General features: G+C 41.7%; 1 protein-coding gene across 3 annotated transcripts in view; it reads left to right on the top strand.

Moving 5' to 3' along the window:
- LOC137421016 (uncharacterized) overlaps positions 1-17,890 on the top strand; it is a 72,156-nt gene that overhangs the window by 31,397 nt on the left and 22,869 nt on the right. For all 3 annotated transcript variants that reach the window (XM_068106650.2, XM_068106649.2, XM_068106651.2), the window contains 4 exons: positions 10,232-10,336; positions 11,318-11,416; positions 14,912-15,010; positions 16,908-17,006. In XM_068106650.2, the coding sequence (XP_067962751.2) occupies positions 10,232-10,336; positions 11,318-11,416; positions 14,912-15,010; positions 16,908-17,006 (402 nt within the window). The remainder of the gene's footprint in view (positions 1-10,231; positions 10,337-11,317; positions 11,417-14,911; positions 15,011-16,907; positions 17,007-17,890) is intronic.

The raw sequence follows: 17,890 nt of genomic DNA, 5'->3' as shown, positions 1-17,890 counted from the left end.
TGGCAGGTACATTCTCAGGATGCATTGATTCTTGTAGAACATTTTGTTGATGGTGAGGAGTTTCTTTGTTTTGATATCTACCTTATTGATTTCCGCTTGTGGTCCATTTATTATTTCTACAGGTGTATTGGAACACTGATACTGCTAGTTGGTTTATGGCTTTCATTTTGTTTCTTGGAGAAAGTTCTACGCAGGTATTCCTCATTCTACGCAGGTATTCTTTGGCAATAGTTTTGCGCATTTGTTTGTGACACATTTGGTGGCCCATTTCTACTATGAGGTATTTGTACGATGCTTCATTGTCTAGCTCCTGTATTGTTGTATCTCGGTCGATTTTTATGTTTTGTTTTTTGTTGGTTTACCTTGTACGAATGTGCATTTGGCACACTTATCTAGGCCAAATTCCATTTCAATGTCATCGGAGTACTTTTTCACTAATGGTGTGTTGGTGTTGCTTTTTATTTCCCAAGTTTGGGATCCAATCCCCCTCTTTGTTGTGTTATTTTGGGTCTTCAGAAATTACTTTCCAGATATTTTCAAGTTTACCTTTTTCAAGGGATTTGATACATTTTGCGTTTGGTTCCCTTGTTTTTTGGGCTATTTTCAAACATTTGCTTTGCTTTTCTCCCTTTGTTGACGTCGTCATAGCTTTTATCTTCCTTGCTATCATTTCTATTTTCAGTTTGTTTTCAGCACCCATTACCTCTTGGTGTGTGTGTGTGTGTGTGTGTGTGTGTGTGTGTGTGTGTGTGTGTGTGTGTGTGTGTGTGTCGCATTGGTTGGTATCTCTCTATGTGGGTTTTGATTTCAGAAGGTGGATAGGATCCCTCTCAGGTCTCAAAGTATCCATCTTCATGTGTGAGTTTTATATGTATGAGTGTGTACACCTATATGTGTATGTGTCTTTGTACGTATATGTTTGTGTATGTTGTTGCCTGTTATCTCCACACGTGCATGGGTTTCAGGAGATGGAACGGAGACCTACTGCCAGGTCTCAAAATGTCCACCGTTGTTCGTGTGTGTGAGGCCGGATCTGCATCCGGACCTTACTCCAAATATAATCACCTCATTCTTGTCACCTACCCAACTCATCCACCAAGTTTTGTCATTACCCGTCCACAACGTTTTTGAGGTATCATGCTATATATCGATTTTGGCCCATATCTCAATTATAAAGAATCACTTATGAAATCAATAAATAAAACTCATCTGGATACGATGCAGATCTTCACCAAAATTGAATCCATTCGTCCTTGTCAAACACCATCCATCAAGTTTCATCCGAATCCATTCTTAACTTTTTGAGATATCCTGCTCACCGACAAACAAACAGACAGACAGAGAGACAAACAGGGGTGAAACACAACTTCCGCCCACCCTGGTGGCGAAGGTGACAAGGAAGGAGCACACACAAACAACCACAGCCACGACAACTAGTATTACGCCTACGACTATACATTATACAACTACTAATTTTTCTTTTTTCGTGTTTCACTTCATTTGGCATCCTTATTGAAACTCACAGCTTGACATGCAACATGTTTGCGAAGTACATCATGCTTTCATTTCATTAAATCCATCAGCGGTTCATTTACTTCACATAATATGTGAATACATGTCCATGCCCATATGAAATACACCTTGTTTAAAAATCCTGCATTTTCACATTATTCAGCCTTGGAAACCCGGGCAAAAACCTAAATTACGTACAACCTTCCATTTATTTGTCGCTGGTGTATAGCATAAAAGGCAATTAAAAGGACTCATTGGAGTTTTTTTTAAAATTAAAGACTTTTAATATTTAAATGGGTCGTAATCAAGACGTACCTTTCTTTAATGATAAATGAAGCATTGTCCAGTTTTTTAATTGCGCCTCTCAAGAAGAATTGGCAAATTGAATTGTAGTGCACAGATTGGGGTGGCATATTTATTGCGCAACATTGCGTTCTTAGCGTTATTATTGCACAACATTTGTAGCATGATTAACAAATTTAACGGCAGGAATACAATACGGGACTTTCAAAATGACGTATGACTGCTAAATGAGGCCTTTTGCACATGCGCTGTGTTTGTGTTTACATTGATTCAGTTCATGGTTATAACACACATAGACACACACATGAACGGGCACTCTTTTCACCAATAGATGCAAAAATTGTACACCGCTCCTTTCCTATGCCATCTCCAGGCGCTGCATAACATCATTGCCCGGCACCGAAGGGGGCTCGGCGATGACGCAGGCTGAAAGGGAGTACTCCGTTTTCACTCTGGTTGTTTGTTTGTTTGTTTGTTTGTTTTCTTGTTTGTCCGGGCGATATCTCTCTTCATGCCATCCTTTGAGCTAGGAAGCTGAAATTTCGCCACAATAGTGAGCAAGTGCTTTGGCAAAACCTTATTTATTTTTGTTTTTTGATTAATCAATGAATTGATTAGTTACTTAATTATTATCGATTAATTAAGCACTTATTTATTTCCTTTCTCATCTGGGCATTATCTCAGGTACCTTTTGAGCTAGGAAGCTGATATTTGGACACGACAATGGCCAAGTGATTTGGCTGTAAAGGCTATTTTTTTATTTATTGATTAATCAATAAATTATTTATTGATCAATCAATAAATTATTACATTTTTCCGATTAATGTCTTATTTAATTAACTTTGAAAAAGTTTCTGCTTCGGTTGAAACACTGGTGGTTGACGGGTATGTTATTAGCCAATTGATTAATAAATTATTTTCCGATCATTATTTTTTGATTTTAATTATGCAATTAATCAATCAATTATTGTATGCCTCTCCCTTCCAATACCATCTCTATGTGCTGCACTGCGGTACCGCCACGCGTGCCCCCCGGCAATGTCGCACACTGGAGGATATTTATTTATTTGGTATGTGGGCGGTGTACTTTGAATGTATCTGTGCTTGTTTAGTATAATTTCTCTTGTTGCCCCGGAACCAGACAAAAAAGATATATACTTGTAACGGTACTAACAGCCCATTTGGAATGCACTGAGACTGTTTTCAGTCGGATTAGCCTTCCAGGAAGGGAAGGCACTTCCTCTCCCCTCCCCCTCGCCCCCTCCTTCCTTCCAAACATGATTAATAGTAAATATAATCGGTTTAAACTTACCCTGTGCACAAGAGGACAAGGACTCAAGATTTGGAAGCAAACACGGAATTGAGACATTCGGCTTTCTCGCAAGCAGAGTTGGCTGCGGTGCCATTTAGAGGAAATGCATGGAAAGGAAGTGTACACCAGTGACAGCCTTGACAAGGTGCCACCAGGTTTTAGAGGAGGGAGACAAGCTTGAAAGTTGATTATTGAGGTTGAATAGATGTTGTTTGCTCTCTTTCCTGAGAGTGGACACGCACTTGTTGCAGGCTTTTTGGAATGCACCGAGACTGTTTTCGGTCGGATTCGCCTTCCAGGAAGGGAAGGCATGTGTTCAGACGAACTGCCTCACCAAAGTGCAAACCAAAAGGCACCAAGGAAGAAAAGTGAAGTTGCTTCAAAGCAACTGTGTTTTTGGTTAGAACATGCACACCTACGAACCTTCAACCAAATATCACCTTTTTGGACGAGTTAATCAGGAAGTTCTCCAACTCTTTTGTTGTGCCATCGCACACCCCTTTCTCGCAGGTACACTTACAGGTACTTTTGGCTTCTTTAAAAGTTTTCTTTACAGTCGTTTCATTCGACAATCCTTATCTGTTAGGCAGGAAAGATAATAATCAAGGCCACCCCGATTTACTTCGTTACTATGGGTTTCTGCACATGCATGCTAAGAAATCAGGGCAGAAATATATCATTTTGAAAGTCGCATGTTGGTAACAAACCCCAGGGTAGTATGTGGAGGTGGGGTCGGGGGAGGAGTGGGGGAACATCGCAGCCCTGGATTTTAGTTTGTCGTTGGCTTAATGGTTAAGGTGGCTGGCTTGAGATCTTAGGGTCTTGAGTACGAGCACCTGTCATACCGTTCAAATAACAATACGTGGGTTGACTCTGTCTGTCATCCTTCTGAGGTCGGCCAAATGAGTACCAGCTTACTGGTAACAGGGGTACTGCATCAGCAGCACAACCGCACTTCCAGAAAATGATGAAACCAGCAGCCACAGAGTGCATACAAGACAACAACTCCTCGTTTTAGCACGAGACCAGAAGACTGTTGTAAAGAGAATAGAGATCCAAACCATGTGCTAGAGCTAAGAAGGAAGAAGCCAGTGGGTCACTTGAAATATCACCTGAGACTCGACCTGCTCTCCTATTTGTTGCAAAACTAGTGTACTACTGTACTCGGTCGGCAGAGCTTTATTGTATTATTGTCTTATTTGAATGCGATATCCAAAATGCCCTAACCTAATGTCAAAATTGTATGCTCCCCTGTGGCACGAATTTAGAAGAATAGAAGTCCGTGATGTCATTGCCCTCGGGCACGTGGATCGAGGATTTGTAGGAGACTGTGCATACGTGCAAGTCTGAACAGTGCAGAATAGGCCACTAGGATGGGTTGGATGCACATAGCATGGCTGTGATGATATACTAACCTGCTTTTTTTTTCTCGAGTTTTGATGGAAAATGCATTCGGCTTGTTGACGCATGGAGACCTGTAGCATATATGGGGAAGTATGTTGAGAATGGTACATTGAATGAATACCTTTATTTTTCACCTTGTCTTTATTAAGCTTGCCATTGCTTTATTATCCTACCGGTTTCACTGGAGGGGACTATAGGTTTGCTCACTGTCCGTCCATCTGCTTGTCCATCCTATGGTTTTCCAGACTTCCCACCCTAACCATTTAATATATTAATCTTAAACTTGGTATCTGGCTTTATTTTGATAAGTTACAGACCAAGCTTAAATTTCTAGACATTTCCCCAAATATTCACAGAGTTATGCACTTTTTGAATTTCGAAAATCCGTTAAGACAGAACACGCAGTGCACGCAGTGTCCCGGGAGATGGCCCAAATAGTATTGTATTACACTGCGTTCAATAAAATCTATAACTTCACCATTCCCCAAGGATCATTCAATTGGGCAGAAATCGACGGCAAACGCACACAGAAAACAAATGCCTCAAACTTTTTCTTACCTTTTAAAAGGATTCATTTTGACAAGGAAAGTACAGGGAGGAGAGTAAAGAAAACACTATAAACAAAAACGGAACGAACCAGGTGAGTCAAAAAGGACACAGGTAAATGGGTGGGGTGGATCTCAAGCCAGTAAATGTGAATATTTAACCGTATGTACAATGATTGGAAATAAAGCAATTCCTATCCCACTAAACGTGTCACAGATCACCCTCGTACAAGACATTAATGTAGGCAAGACCTCCATTTTTTCTGATGCGCAGACTTTTAATCCCACTATCCAAATCATTGTTATGAAAAAACAGTAAATTAGGAATAATTGTGGTCCTATTACTGTCCCTTGTAGTAAGAGCATTTTATGAGATATTTCACAAATCTGTTAACTAAATTGTTACCAAAAAATTTCTTCACCAATATGTTTGTAAAGGTGTGTAATAACATGTGTTAAAATGTTGAAGTTCAACTCCCGTGGGAAACCCAGAAAAAAAGCTGTTGAATTCGGGTACCGAAAAATTATTTTCGAGAATTTTTATTTTTTTTAATCGGCCCTTAAGTAACTTATGAGGGGTCAAATAAGGGTTTTTCATGATTCTGAGTTGATTGTTAACATTTATATTTTCACTTTTACATTTACACACAAAGTAGCTTTTATTTCACATACATATATATACACAAAGAATTAAGTTAAGCACCCCCCCCGTTTTTTTACAACCTCGCACATTACAAGTTTGTTGTCGTCAAAACAGTGTAATATACCCATGATATTGCTATATTTTCTGGAGAAGTGATATTATGGTCACATAAAAACATAACAATCATGCCGTTTTCAATATTTTATTCTGAATAATTTAAGGTGAAATTTTTTGGGAATTTTAGGCATATTTTCACCTCAATTTAAGTATGGAGCTATAGGTCCATCACGGACAGTGTGGATGACGTTTATGTTTTCTAACGTACAGTCATTGTTCTGAGAAGACCTCTAGCGATCTTTGCGTCAATAACGTGTGTAGGACCCACGTGATCGGATCACTGACTCAACCCTACGTCTCATAGACCCTGTAAGCCGTCGTATGCGTTGCTGTGGCAGGTTGTTCCATTCCCGATGTAATGCACGTTCCAATTCATCCAGATTGGCTATTGGAGGGACCATCTTCGCAATTTGTCGTCCCAACATGTCCCAAACGTGCTCGAGGGGGTTCAGGTTCAGGACAGGATTAGGGGGTGCTTAACTTAATTCTTTGTGTAGGGGTGCTTAACTTAATTCTTTGTGTATAATACTCAAGAGTTATTTCTCATTCACAATGTCAGAAGTTTCAATAGTCATTGTCTATGTCTTCTTCAGACTCAACAACATCATGACTGCAGTTTCTGCATGTAATGCCATTACAGACTCCACAGGCCGAGATGCACATGACCTCATTCTTCTTGCAGCTGCATCGCCGGTTGCTGCAATCTCCATGACAATTACAGCTCGTGAACTGCAATAGCTCCTCAGGAGCCGTGGGGTCCAGTGTTGGAACTGGCTCATACCCATGCACACCTATTGTCCATCCATAGTCCACATCCACAGTTGGAGTGTGGGAACTCAGGATCGTTGGCTTTGATCACCCACCCCGCTGCCCAGAGTGTGTCACCTGGAGTGAGGAGTGGCTGATCATGAGCCAGGGAGGTGGAAAGCTCAGCGAGGGGGAGAAACATGATCGCGTTCGTTCCTATCTGTTTCCTGTTCGTAAATGGAATAATCTTTACTTCAGTTCCTCTCAGGATCTTAGCTTTGTCGAGTGCCTTCAACTTCACCCGGGGTAAAGCTGCTGTTGTCTGTGGATCTGGCAAAGGTGGTGCCGGAGAGGTGACTTCGATCCAACCCATTGAGTGAAAGGGAGTGTTTCTGTGAATAGAGACAATGTTTAAATCTATATTGTCTCCAACAAACTGAGTGACTGCATTGTTTGTTTCCCCAACCTCCATAAAGACCACCTGATCATTACTTGACAATTCACTTTCACTGGCTGGCACTTTGGCTGTCATCACTGATTGATCCTCAAGCGCAGCATCAACCGCAACCTCATCATTGATCTGTTCATCGGTTTCCTCCACAATGGTGTCAAGAGTGCCAGAAGTATCTGGAACATCATCTCCACTCCTACTATTAAGGAAGCAGTATTTGTAGTTTTGTGTCTCCGTGTAAGACTCAGTGTATCCCAGCCGGTGGAACTTGTTGAGCATCCATTTTGACCCAAATCTATGATCAAGTTGTATGGCAAGCCCCATTTGGTGTGGCAATACTCCAGACCGAGGTCGACAGGCCTTAATAAAATTCTGCCCCCAAACGGCAACTCTTTCGTCTGTCTTGACAATCGGTCTCAAGAACATCTGAAGGCTTGCAGGAACAAGTGTCAGTTGACTATTGATGTCAGTCATACTGTGTGTGGTGGGGTATGACTTTGGACCTAAATCAATCAAGGCAATATCATTGGATATGAACTTGAGTGCCGTCTTTATGATCTGAGTCTTCTCATCTCCATGGTCAAGATTAGCATGATGCTCTCGCAGAATATTGTCGGTGCCATCTTTGAGACAGAGTACATCTGCCTTTCTTTCCTGTGTTGTGAAATACAAGGTGTCTTCGTATTTCTCTAGAAGTTTTATCTTTAGCCAATGCTTTGAATAAGAAAGGCTCTTCTCTGGTGACTGATCAAACTCCTGCAGCTTTTCATGGACTTGGTCCATGTTCATTACCCCATGCTCTAATTCTGAGTCTAACCATTTGCAGAATTCAATAAAAACTGCCTCTCGCTCCTCATCAATACTCCTCTGTCCTCTCTTCCTTTTTCCTTCCTCATCAGTCTTGGACAAACTGTCACCTCTCGCAAACATAAGTTTGCATCGCAAATGGTACAGTGTTTCTTCTGCTACCAAGTCGTTGATCCCTTCCAGGCGTCCAGTGACTTCAGTGCCCCAGTCATCCCCGCGACTCCGTGCTGTCTTCAGCAAGCTTGCCTTCAGTGTATCTGCAGTCAAATTATCTGGCACTCTGTATTTCTTTCTAGCTTGTGCTGGATTATTTTTGTAGAGCTGGGCTGGTTGGTTGCAAAGAATGCATACATCCTTATACAGGAGGTCAACTGACTGTGATCTTCTAGAACTGCAGCCAGTTGATGAACTGAACTCACAAGTAGTGCGTCTTCTCTTCAACTTTGATGACTCTTTCTCTGCCTTTGATGCTTGAGCTGACTTCTTGGTGGTTGCAACAAAGTTGTTGTACAGATCATTTTTACACTTCTGGTGGTACCTCAGTTTTCCTTCCTTTTGAGCCTCCTTCATACGTTCCACAACAGTAACATTTTCGACAGTTTCTGCTTGTTTCAATAAAGTTGAGTATCCCTTTGGAGTTGCCTGTATGAGCCTTTCAGCTGGTGTATCCGAGCGTGCACAGATGAAGCAATTGAGCACAGGTGGAGTAACGTCTTCATCCATATTGCTAGACTCCATGTCCTGCAAAGTAGAAAATGAGATATATTTAGAAATTATTTTTCCACAAAGGAGTGTCTGTGGTGAAATATAAATGTTAACAATCAACTCAGAATCATGAAAAACCCTTATTTGACCCCTCATAAGTTACTTAAGGGCCGATTTAAAAAAATAAAAATTCTCGAAAATATTTTTTCGGTACCCGAATTCAACACCTTTTTTTCTGGGTTTCCCACGGGAGTTGACCTTCAACATTTTAACACATGTTATTACACACCTTTACAAACATATTGGTGAAGAAATTTTTTGGTAACAATTTAGTTAACAGATTTTCATATGTTTCCCTTACTATTGAGGTACCCCATTACTTACATTCTCCCACTCACAACCACTATTTTTGCTTCATATCACTAATCCTGTTTCCAATCCTATTAGCTACCTGTCCAGCCACTCCACAAGCCCTCACCTTGGCTAACAACCTCTTATGTGGTACCTTACCAAACGCCTTCTTAAAATCTAGATGTTTGTAACTATGTCCACTGCCATTCCCTCATCCACCCAACCAGAAACTGCTTCACAGAACTCTAATAGATTTGTTGGACAAGACCTACCTTTGGTAAACCCATGCTGACTGACTTTAATTAGTTTATATTTATTTAAACGGTTCCTCATCTGGTCCCTAATTAATGTCTCCATCACCTTCCCCACAAACTGAAGTCAATCTAACAGGTCCATAGTTGCCCAATTATTCTCTGGATCTTTTCTTAAATAACGGAGTTACATTTGCTACTCTCAAATCCTCCGGTAACTGTCCTGACTGCAGTGATCTATTAAAGATATCCGTTAACATCTGGCCTACCTGCTCTGTTAACTTCTTGCTTACCTGCTCAACCACCTCTCTTAATACTTTCAGATGTGCATATTATCTGGTCCCACAGCTTTATCTAGACCTAGATTTCCCAGCTTTTCCTTAACCCCCTGCGCTCCAACCTGGATCTTGTGTAAAATCCCTTCCTCACCTCCTTGATAGATACTCTCAGCTATTGACAATTTCCCTTGACTGTTCTTGTGTGAATGTTGAAGCAAGATACCTGTTTAATACTCCTGCCATCTTGCTTTCCTCACTAACCACACTTCCTGTGCTATTCCTCAATGGGCCCACACTTGTCCTCACCTGTTCTTTACACCTTAAATACTTAAACAATACCTGGATATTATGCTACCTCCTCACAACTGCTTGGCCTCACTACCCCTAACCACTGTCTGCATTCGCTCTTCAACATTTAAACAAATGGAGAATGGCACCCCTTTCCTAGTGTCATTTGATCTAGGGTCGGCCTTGCACTCCCTCCTGAGCTGTCTCGCCTGGGTTCCAATTTAGGCCTAGCTACAACCTATCATCCTGGTGACTCGCAGATTGTCTGTGCTGTCCCTACCGTGGACATTGAACTGGGTGTCCCATCTGCGGCATTAGTTGGACATTAAAGATGCCACAGTGTCCCTCGCAGAGTACACGATCGCCATCTTCAGCACCCTGAACAAATTACAAATCCATACATTGTCAAGTATCTTGCGTCAAGTGGCCATCTGTCCAGGAATGTAATACCTGATCTGTTTGTTTTGCTCAGAGGTGTCCGTCATTTTGAATTTTGATTCTGAGCATTGTCCATCAGAATGGTGATGCGACGCTGCACGTTGCGGCTGAGAATGGACACACGGAGTGCGTGAGATTGCTGCTGGAGAGTGATGCTGTTTGCCAAATCAACATTTGTAACAAAGTGAGTTCCATGAGATTACTAAGGCCTAACATACTTTAAGAAGGTTTCATAATGCTCAACAATCGTGATCCCTTTTATTACAATACCAGCAAAAGTACCCGGCGTTGCCGGGTGGGGGAGTGGGGGGGGAGGAAAGGGGGGGAGGAAAGGGGGGGGAGGAAAGGGGGGGAAGGGGAGGGGAGTGGGAGGAAGGGGGGGGAGAGGGGAAAGGGGAGGGGAGGGCAAAGGGGGGAAGGGGAGGGGAGGGGGGGAAGGGGAGGGGAGGGGGGAAAGGGCAAAGGGGTGAAGGGGAAGGGAGGGGGGGAGGAGGGGGAAAGGAGAGGGGAGGGGGGAAGGGGGAAGGGGAGGGGGGTAGGGGGGCAGCAGGAGAGGAAGGGGGTTCATATATATATGCTGGTGGGTGAATGTGGCATTCATCACGTTTGAGTTAAGTGTGATACAGATCAGGAAGAAGAAGAAGCTGTACAACCAACTTCGTACACTTCCGGAATGGTTTGATTTATTTGTATTTAAATGTCTGGTGATTGTTTTGTATTTATTTATGCGAATGTGTACTTGTATATAACTGTCATTAATTAAAAAAGGCTTGGGCACTATCGAGGGATTTTTTTTTCCTTTTTTTTACTCCAAAAAAACGATCTTTTTTTTTTCATAATTTTTTTGGTTTATCCTAAAACACTCTCAGGCACTCACTGATGAACCTCTGAAAGTTTGATGAAGATCCGTTCAGCCACCTCAGAGAAAAATGGCGACAGACAAACACACAGACCAACATCTCTCTTATATAGTAGATAACAGAGTCGTACAATGAGGATTTGAAACTTTTTATTCTTTGTAAAAGGATGTGTGTATCACATTTCAGGTTACAAAAACAAGGCGTATGATCAAGTTGTCTTAATATGATCATAAGTCTTTATATCTCCCGCAACATGCCTTGTGACGGAGTCTTTGCACACAATAAGCGAATTTTGTTTGGTCCAGGAAAACAGGATTGCTCTCCACCTGGCTGTGAAGAATGGAAATGAAAAGTTAGCCAGGCTTCTCATCGACAAGGGGATCGAGCTGGATGCACAGGACGAGGTAACCATGCAATCACTTGGTTGTTGGTGAACTGATGGGCATTCGTATGACACCTTGTAGTGGAAAATATGACTAGTAATAGGTGTATGCATCCATCCTTGACCACGTGTGGAATGTCAGCCGAGGCTCTTGCTTTTTTTTTTTTTTACTTCACAAGTAAAATTTGATTCCAGCCATAATTGAAGGAATTTAAATCATTATCTGAAAAATCTGAAACTTCATATATGTGATCTATGACCCAATGTGAGTGAAGAATTAAACTTATGACGTTCATAAACCATGCCAATAAATTATGTCACATAATAGGGTGCATATATGATACGGGTATACACTATACAGGCCATAATAATAGTGTGTTCAGTTAACGGTTGTATTTTTGTTCAGAATGAACGTGCGAGGCGAGACTATGCACTTATACGAGTGCTGTTCTGGTTTTATAAACTAGTGAGATACCCGTGCTATGCACGGTTGGGAGGCCAGAAGCAAACAGGCAATGCAGATACGGCGAGTGCTAAACCATGAAACCAATAAATTCCACATTCCTGTAGCACCTTCAGTCGCACGTCAGACATGGACAGCAAGTTCGTGAAGGACTTCCATGAAAAACGTACCCGTTCAGAAACAAACCGGTACGTTTACGTATAGAAACATCAATCGTGGGTCCGTAGCGAATCTGCATATGGCGATCGTGAAGTTCACATTTCGAAAGTAGACCATGCCATCACGGCATGTCGTCATTTACTTGAATTCGATATCTCTTTTTTCATTCCAAACATAACTCCAATCACAAAATAAACTTTTAACAACATTGTTAATGTTTCCTTCATTGTAAAAACTACCAAGTCAACTGTTAAGAGGATTTTGAGCCGATAGGTGTTACGGCCTTGGCAAGATCGATGGAGACAGTGATCTGTTAGCTTATACACCGCCCAAATAGCTATGTGGAATTCTCTCATGTAGAGATTAAACTCACATCGTTTGAACTTTGGCCGAGGTCGTTATTTACTTTTAATGATGTTTATATACGAATCAAAAATAAGATAATTGGTTTTGGGTCGTCCTTTCCGCATATCTCGTGGGATTGTGAGTTGGAGAGACGACCGTGATGGCGGGGAGGGGGTTGGCATTCTCTCAAGCAGGGATTCAACCCATGTCCTTATAAAAGATCCTTGTCCGAGGTCACCGAGTCCGATCGGTGCTGCCGATCGGTGCAGCCGTTTGTGCGGCACCCGGGAAAATACGTTATGCGGGAGTCCAAACCTGGAAATGCTGGAGGCCAAAGGTGAAATTGGAAAAACAATATACCCTATTTTACTCCAGGAGATCCCAGGATTACCCACCCAAAATATCGTTGCGATTGGTTCAGCGTTTTTGCGGTACCTTGGAACGGACAGACAGACAGACAGACGGACGGACGGACATTTGGTTAATTATTGTAAGATGCATTAGGGGTAGATATATAAGTATTATTGAATGATCTGTTCTCAGGAAATAAATCCTTGTTTATATTATGGGTGATTTCAACATAGACTTCCTTCAATATAATGTAAATAACTCAACTCAACACTTTATCAATGCACTCCTTAGTTTACTTTTGTCTACCCTTAATCAATTGGCCAACTCATGTTACGACACAGCTACAGCGATTGATAATGTATTAACCAATCAATATGAGTTACCGCAGTGTGTTCTATTGTGATATAACTGATCACCTACCTGTGATTCAAATTAGTTTTAAGTTATACTAGCTGATTAAAGAAGGTGTGGAAACTAATCATTTCACATAATATAGACTCATTAATTCTACAAATTCTGATCAATTTAAGGAGACTTGTATGATAAATGTTTCCCAATTTAGAATTCTAAAAACAAAACTGTAAAATTAAAACCCTGGATGACTGATGGGTTTTTACAATCGATTGAGTATAAGATGAGGTTGTATAAAACAACTACTCCATAAACCTTCAATTGTTAATACCTCTGAAATTAAACAATTTCAAAATAACCTTAATTGGTTGATTGGCTTAGCGGTTAGGGTGCCGTCTTGGGATCCTAGGATCCTGGGTTCGAATCCCGGTCGATCGCTGAATTAACGCCAGGGGGGTTGACTCAGCCTGTCGTCCTTCCGAGGTCGGCAAATTGAGTACCAGCTTACTGGGATGAATGATCACGGTGTGTACCTCGGTTTAGAATAGGTACACCGTATCCCTGCGCATCGTAAGAGCGTGACCAAGGGTTGGCGTCAGGAAGGGCATCCGGCCATAAAAAAAAAACATTGCCTCAAACAGGGAACCATGAATTGTCATGGGGCCCGCAAGGCTAACCCCCGCTCTAGCAGGGAAAATGGCCTTAAAACGATCATTCATTCATTCATTCTTAATTGGTTGATTGGACAAGTAAAACAAAATTACTACAACGAGAAGTTATCCCAGTATAATTCAAATATTAAAGGAACCTGGTCCATGATCAATTCATTGATTAATAAAAAGAAACAAGAATATTTGAATATCATAATGAATTGCAACAGAGAAAAGACACCAAATACTGAAAAGAAATTCTGGTGCTTTTAATGAGTTTTTATATTTATGGAAATTGGTTTTCTTGCTAGATAGCTAAATTCCACCAGGTTAAGTCGATTTTTCCTGTTATTTGAACGATCCTTACTTGAATTTTCCATATTTTACCACACAACCAAAGTGAAAGTCTGTGATATTGTTTCCTCATCTAAAAATAGTGATGCCCCTGGTTTGGATGAGCTAGCTCTGAAAGTAATTAAATCAGTTATTGTGCACATAAATAAGACATTATGTCATATCTTCAATTTATCTTCATTACGCATTTTCCAAACAAATTTAAATTCTCTAAAGTCACACCAGTTTATAAAAGTGGAGACAAAAGAGAACTGACAAATTACAGGCCCATATTTGGTCTCACCAGTTTATAAAAATGGGGACAAAAGAGAACTGACAAATTACAGGCCCATATTTGGTCACACCAGTTTATAAACGTGGGGACAAAATTGCACTGACAAATTACAGGCCCATATTTCATTCATTCGTCCTGTCAAATTTTTGGACATGAAAACGTTTTTATTTATTTATTTTCATTTATACCATGGTTTATTTGTATATGTTATGTAATTTGATGCGATTTCATCGTTTTTTCCGCATGTTATCTGTACTGTATGTGTAAGGGTGTTCCCGCTACAAGTTTACTTTTTGTGATTCAACCTCCTTCAGCTAATTAAATGTCTTATTTATACCTGTTGCTTTTCTTGAAGGAAATAAATGTTGTTTTGATTTGATACGATATGGTATTTTCACATTTCTGAACAAGGTATAAAATTGATGATAATTGACATTTAGGCAAGGGTTCAATGTTCAGTGACAATGTAACCATTTACTTGTAACATGTTTGTGGATGCAGAATTTCACCTGCGGGTTAACCCCATGCCCCCTCCCCCCTTCTTCCATCACTCTTTTTTCTGTTCCTCAGAAGCAGAAGACATGTCTGCATTTAGCAGCTGAAAATAATTTGCCAATCATGATCAAGTTTCTTCTACAGAAGGGCTGTAACATGCGTATTGTTGACGATGTATGTATTGAAAAGCTGCATTTTTCATTGTCCTCGTGTGTGTGGTGTTGAAACCAAACCCAAGCAATAACAGTCTTTATATTCTTGAACTTTGTTTATGTATATAAAGTCAAGGCTCATGGAAGACTGAGAACACTGAACGAACAGATCAGGACGCAACAGAACAAAAGGAACAGTATAGAGAGGGGGAAACATCAACAGCGGGGTTGAAGGACAAAATAGAGGAAGACTTGGACAAATAATGGGTGTGGGGAGGAATAGGGGGTCGAGGAGGAAGCATGAGGTGGACAAGATGGATACAGAAGCTGCACACTCTAAGAATGGAAAAACTGGAAATTTGGAAGGAGGTTGGCTTGAGGGTGGGGGGTTAACGAGGGTAGAAAAGCTATTGGTTTTGGATGGGGGAAGATCTGAGAAGGTGGTGAACAGCTGCCTTGAAGACCTAGAGAGGAGGATGAGATTGAAAAGAAAGTGGAAGTTGATTCCACAGGTTGAAAGAAAGAGGAACAAATGAGTGGAGGTGACAGGTGAGCAGTGATTCTTGATTTTGGGAATTTCACTAGAAAAGGGTTGATGGTGGACCACACGCTCCCTGCAGAAACCTTGGGGGACACAAAGCATGGAAAGAGCAGAGGAAGTAAGACCAGAAATTAGGTAGTAGAAGACAGAAAGACCACCGACTTGCCTGCAATGGGAAAGAGATAGGTCCACAAACTCAGGTTCATCGCAGGAGATTCTATTAATCTTGAAGGCCTTGGTCTCCATGGCTTCAAGCTGAGCATGATGCGAGGCAGGGGAGCCAGCCCAGAGGGGAGAGCAGTACTCCATCAAGCTGCAGATGAAGACCTTGTAAGTAGATAAGAGTTTGCAGGTGTGCCTAGGAAGGACTTTGCACAATGGAGGATGCCCAGTCGGCGACTGGCTTTGGAGGCCAGATTTGAAATGTGGTTTCCCAGGAAAGATCATGGCAGATAGCGAGACCCAAAAGCTTGAGTGACAGAACTTCTCAGAGAGGATTGTTGAGAAAGTAGATGGGAGAGTTTGCCCATCTGAGAGTTGAGAAAAGTGTTCGTTTTCTATTTGATGTTTGTTTGGGTTGCGAGATGGAGGTGTGCGACACAACATCAGCTCTTCAGATGCAGGTTGATTGACGATATTTTAAGTGTTGTAAAGTCTTATCTTTTGTTGAGAAGAAAAAGTTATCCTTTTATCACGTGGGTGCATTTATGGGAGCGAGACATGGGTAATGAACGTAGAGCAGCAACGAAGGCTGGAAAGGGTGGAAATGCGAATGGTTCGGTGGATGTGTGGAGTATCGTTGAGAGAGAGGAAAACAAATGATGAATTGCGAAAGATGATGGGAATAGAGCCTGTGATTGATGCTGTGAAGAGGAACAGGTCGAGATGGTTTGGTCATGTGTTGAGGAAGGATGAAAGTGACTGGTTGAGAAGAGTGATGGAAATGAATGTAGAAGGAAGTAGAGGATGGGGAAGACCGAGACTTGGCTAAAGATGGTGGAAGAAGAAATGCGAGCAAGGGGCTTAACAAGGAGAGATGCAGAAAATAGGGCAAAATGGAGAACATTGTCATGGGGACCGCAAGGTAAAGCTCAAGCAGGGAAAATGGCCTTAAAATGCATGTTGTGTTGTTGTTGTTTGTGCATAATAAAAACAGCTTGGTCAAGTGTTTGTATTTACAGGGTACGTGCAGTTGCAGCAACAAACAACTTTTAGAACTTGTGTGCATACTCTTTGCAGTGTTTTGCAATATATTTTAATAGTCTACATTCCACGGTTTATAAACCTATAACCGATTACAATTGAACATGTCTTGAAATGTCATGCTATAGCATGTCTTGAAAAGTGTCTTATTGTTTCTTTCCTTTTTTTAAACCAGAGGGGACAGACGGCATTGCACCTCGCCGCTGAGTCGGGATTCCTCGACATCGCAGACTTGCTTATAGTTGCTGGAAGTCATTTGAAAGTGCAAGATAAGGTAAAGTAGAACTTTGAGAGTGAAGGCCAAATACAGTCACGTGAAAAAGTAAGTACACCCCATGTAAAGTTTTGACTTTTTCAGCATATTCCTTTCAAAAAAAAATGGGGACAGACGGCATTGGGGACAGACGGGGACAGACGGCAAACCAGAGGGGACAGACGGCATTGCACCTCGCCGCTGAGTCGGGATTCCTCGACATCGCAGACTTGCTTATAGTTGCTGGAAGTCATTTGAAAGTGCAAGATAAGGTAAAGTAGAACTTTGAGAGTGAAGGCCAAATACAGTCACGTGAAAAAGTAAGTACACCCCATGTAAAGTTTTGACTTTTTCAGCATATTCCTTTCAAAAAAAAATGGCCTTTCTGTCTTCTACCGACTCCTCTCCGGCCTTGCTCCCCCAGCTCTCTCTGTGCTCTGTCCCCCAAATATTCCTACAGGTCGCACAAGATCTGCCAGCAACCCTCTGATGGTTAAACTGCCGAAATCTCGGCTCTCTGCTCACCTTCACTCTTTCATTCCTCTTTTCTCGCGCCTGTGGAACAAACTCCCACACTCCCTTCAATCCCTCTCCTCCCTCCAGGTCTTTAAAACAGCTGTTCACCACCATCTCTTATCTTCCCCCATCCATAACCTTGATCTTTTCTACCCCCACTAATTCACCCCAGATCCACCTTGTTTGAAATTCCAACTTCTTTCCTGGAAATCCTGGCAGTGTCCATATGTTTATACCTCTCCCACCCCCCCCCCCCCCCTTCACATGCCTCCCCCCCAAAGCCCTCTCCCTCCCACAGATCTCTCGATGTCTCCATGTCTCTCGGTCCCTGCTCTCAAATGTTGTGTTTGTGTCCTTCCCCCTCTCTCCCCATCTTGTCTACCGCTCCC

Source organism: Myxine glutinosa, chromosome 2, assembly GCF_964187855.1.
Source record: "Myxine glutinosa chromosome 2, kmMyxGlut1.1, whole genome shotgun sequence".
Classification (NCBI taxonomy): domain Eukaryota; kingdom Metazoa; phylum Chordata; class Myxini; order Myxiniformes; family Myxinidae; genus Myxine; species Myxine glutinosa.
The sequence above is the reverse complement of the archived record's forward strand: the minus strand, read 5'-3'. Positions and strand labels throughout refer to the sequence as shown.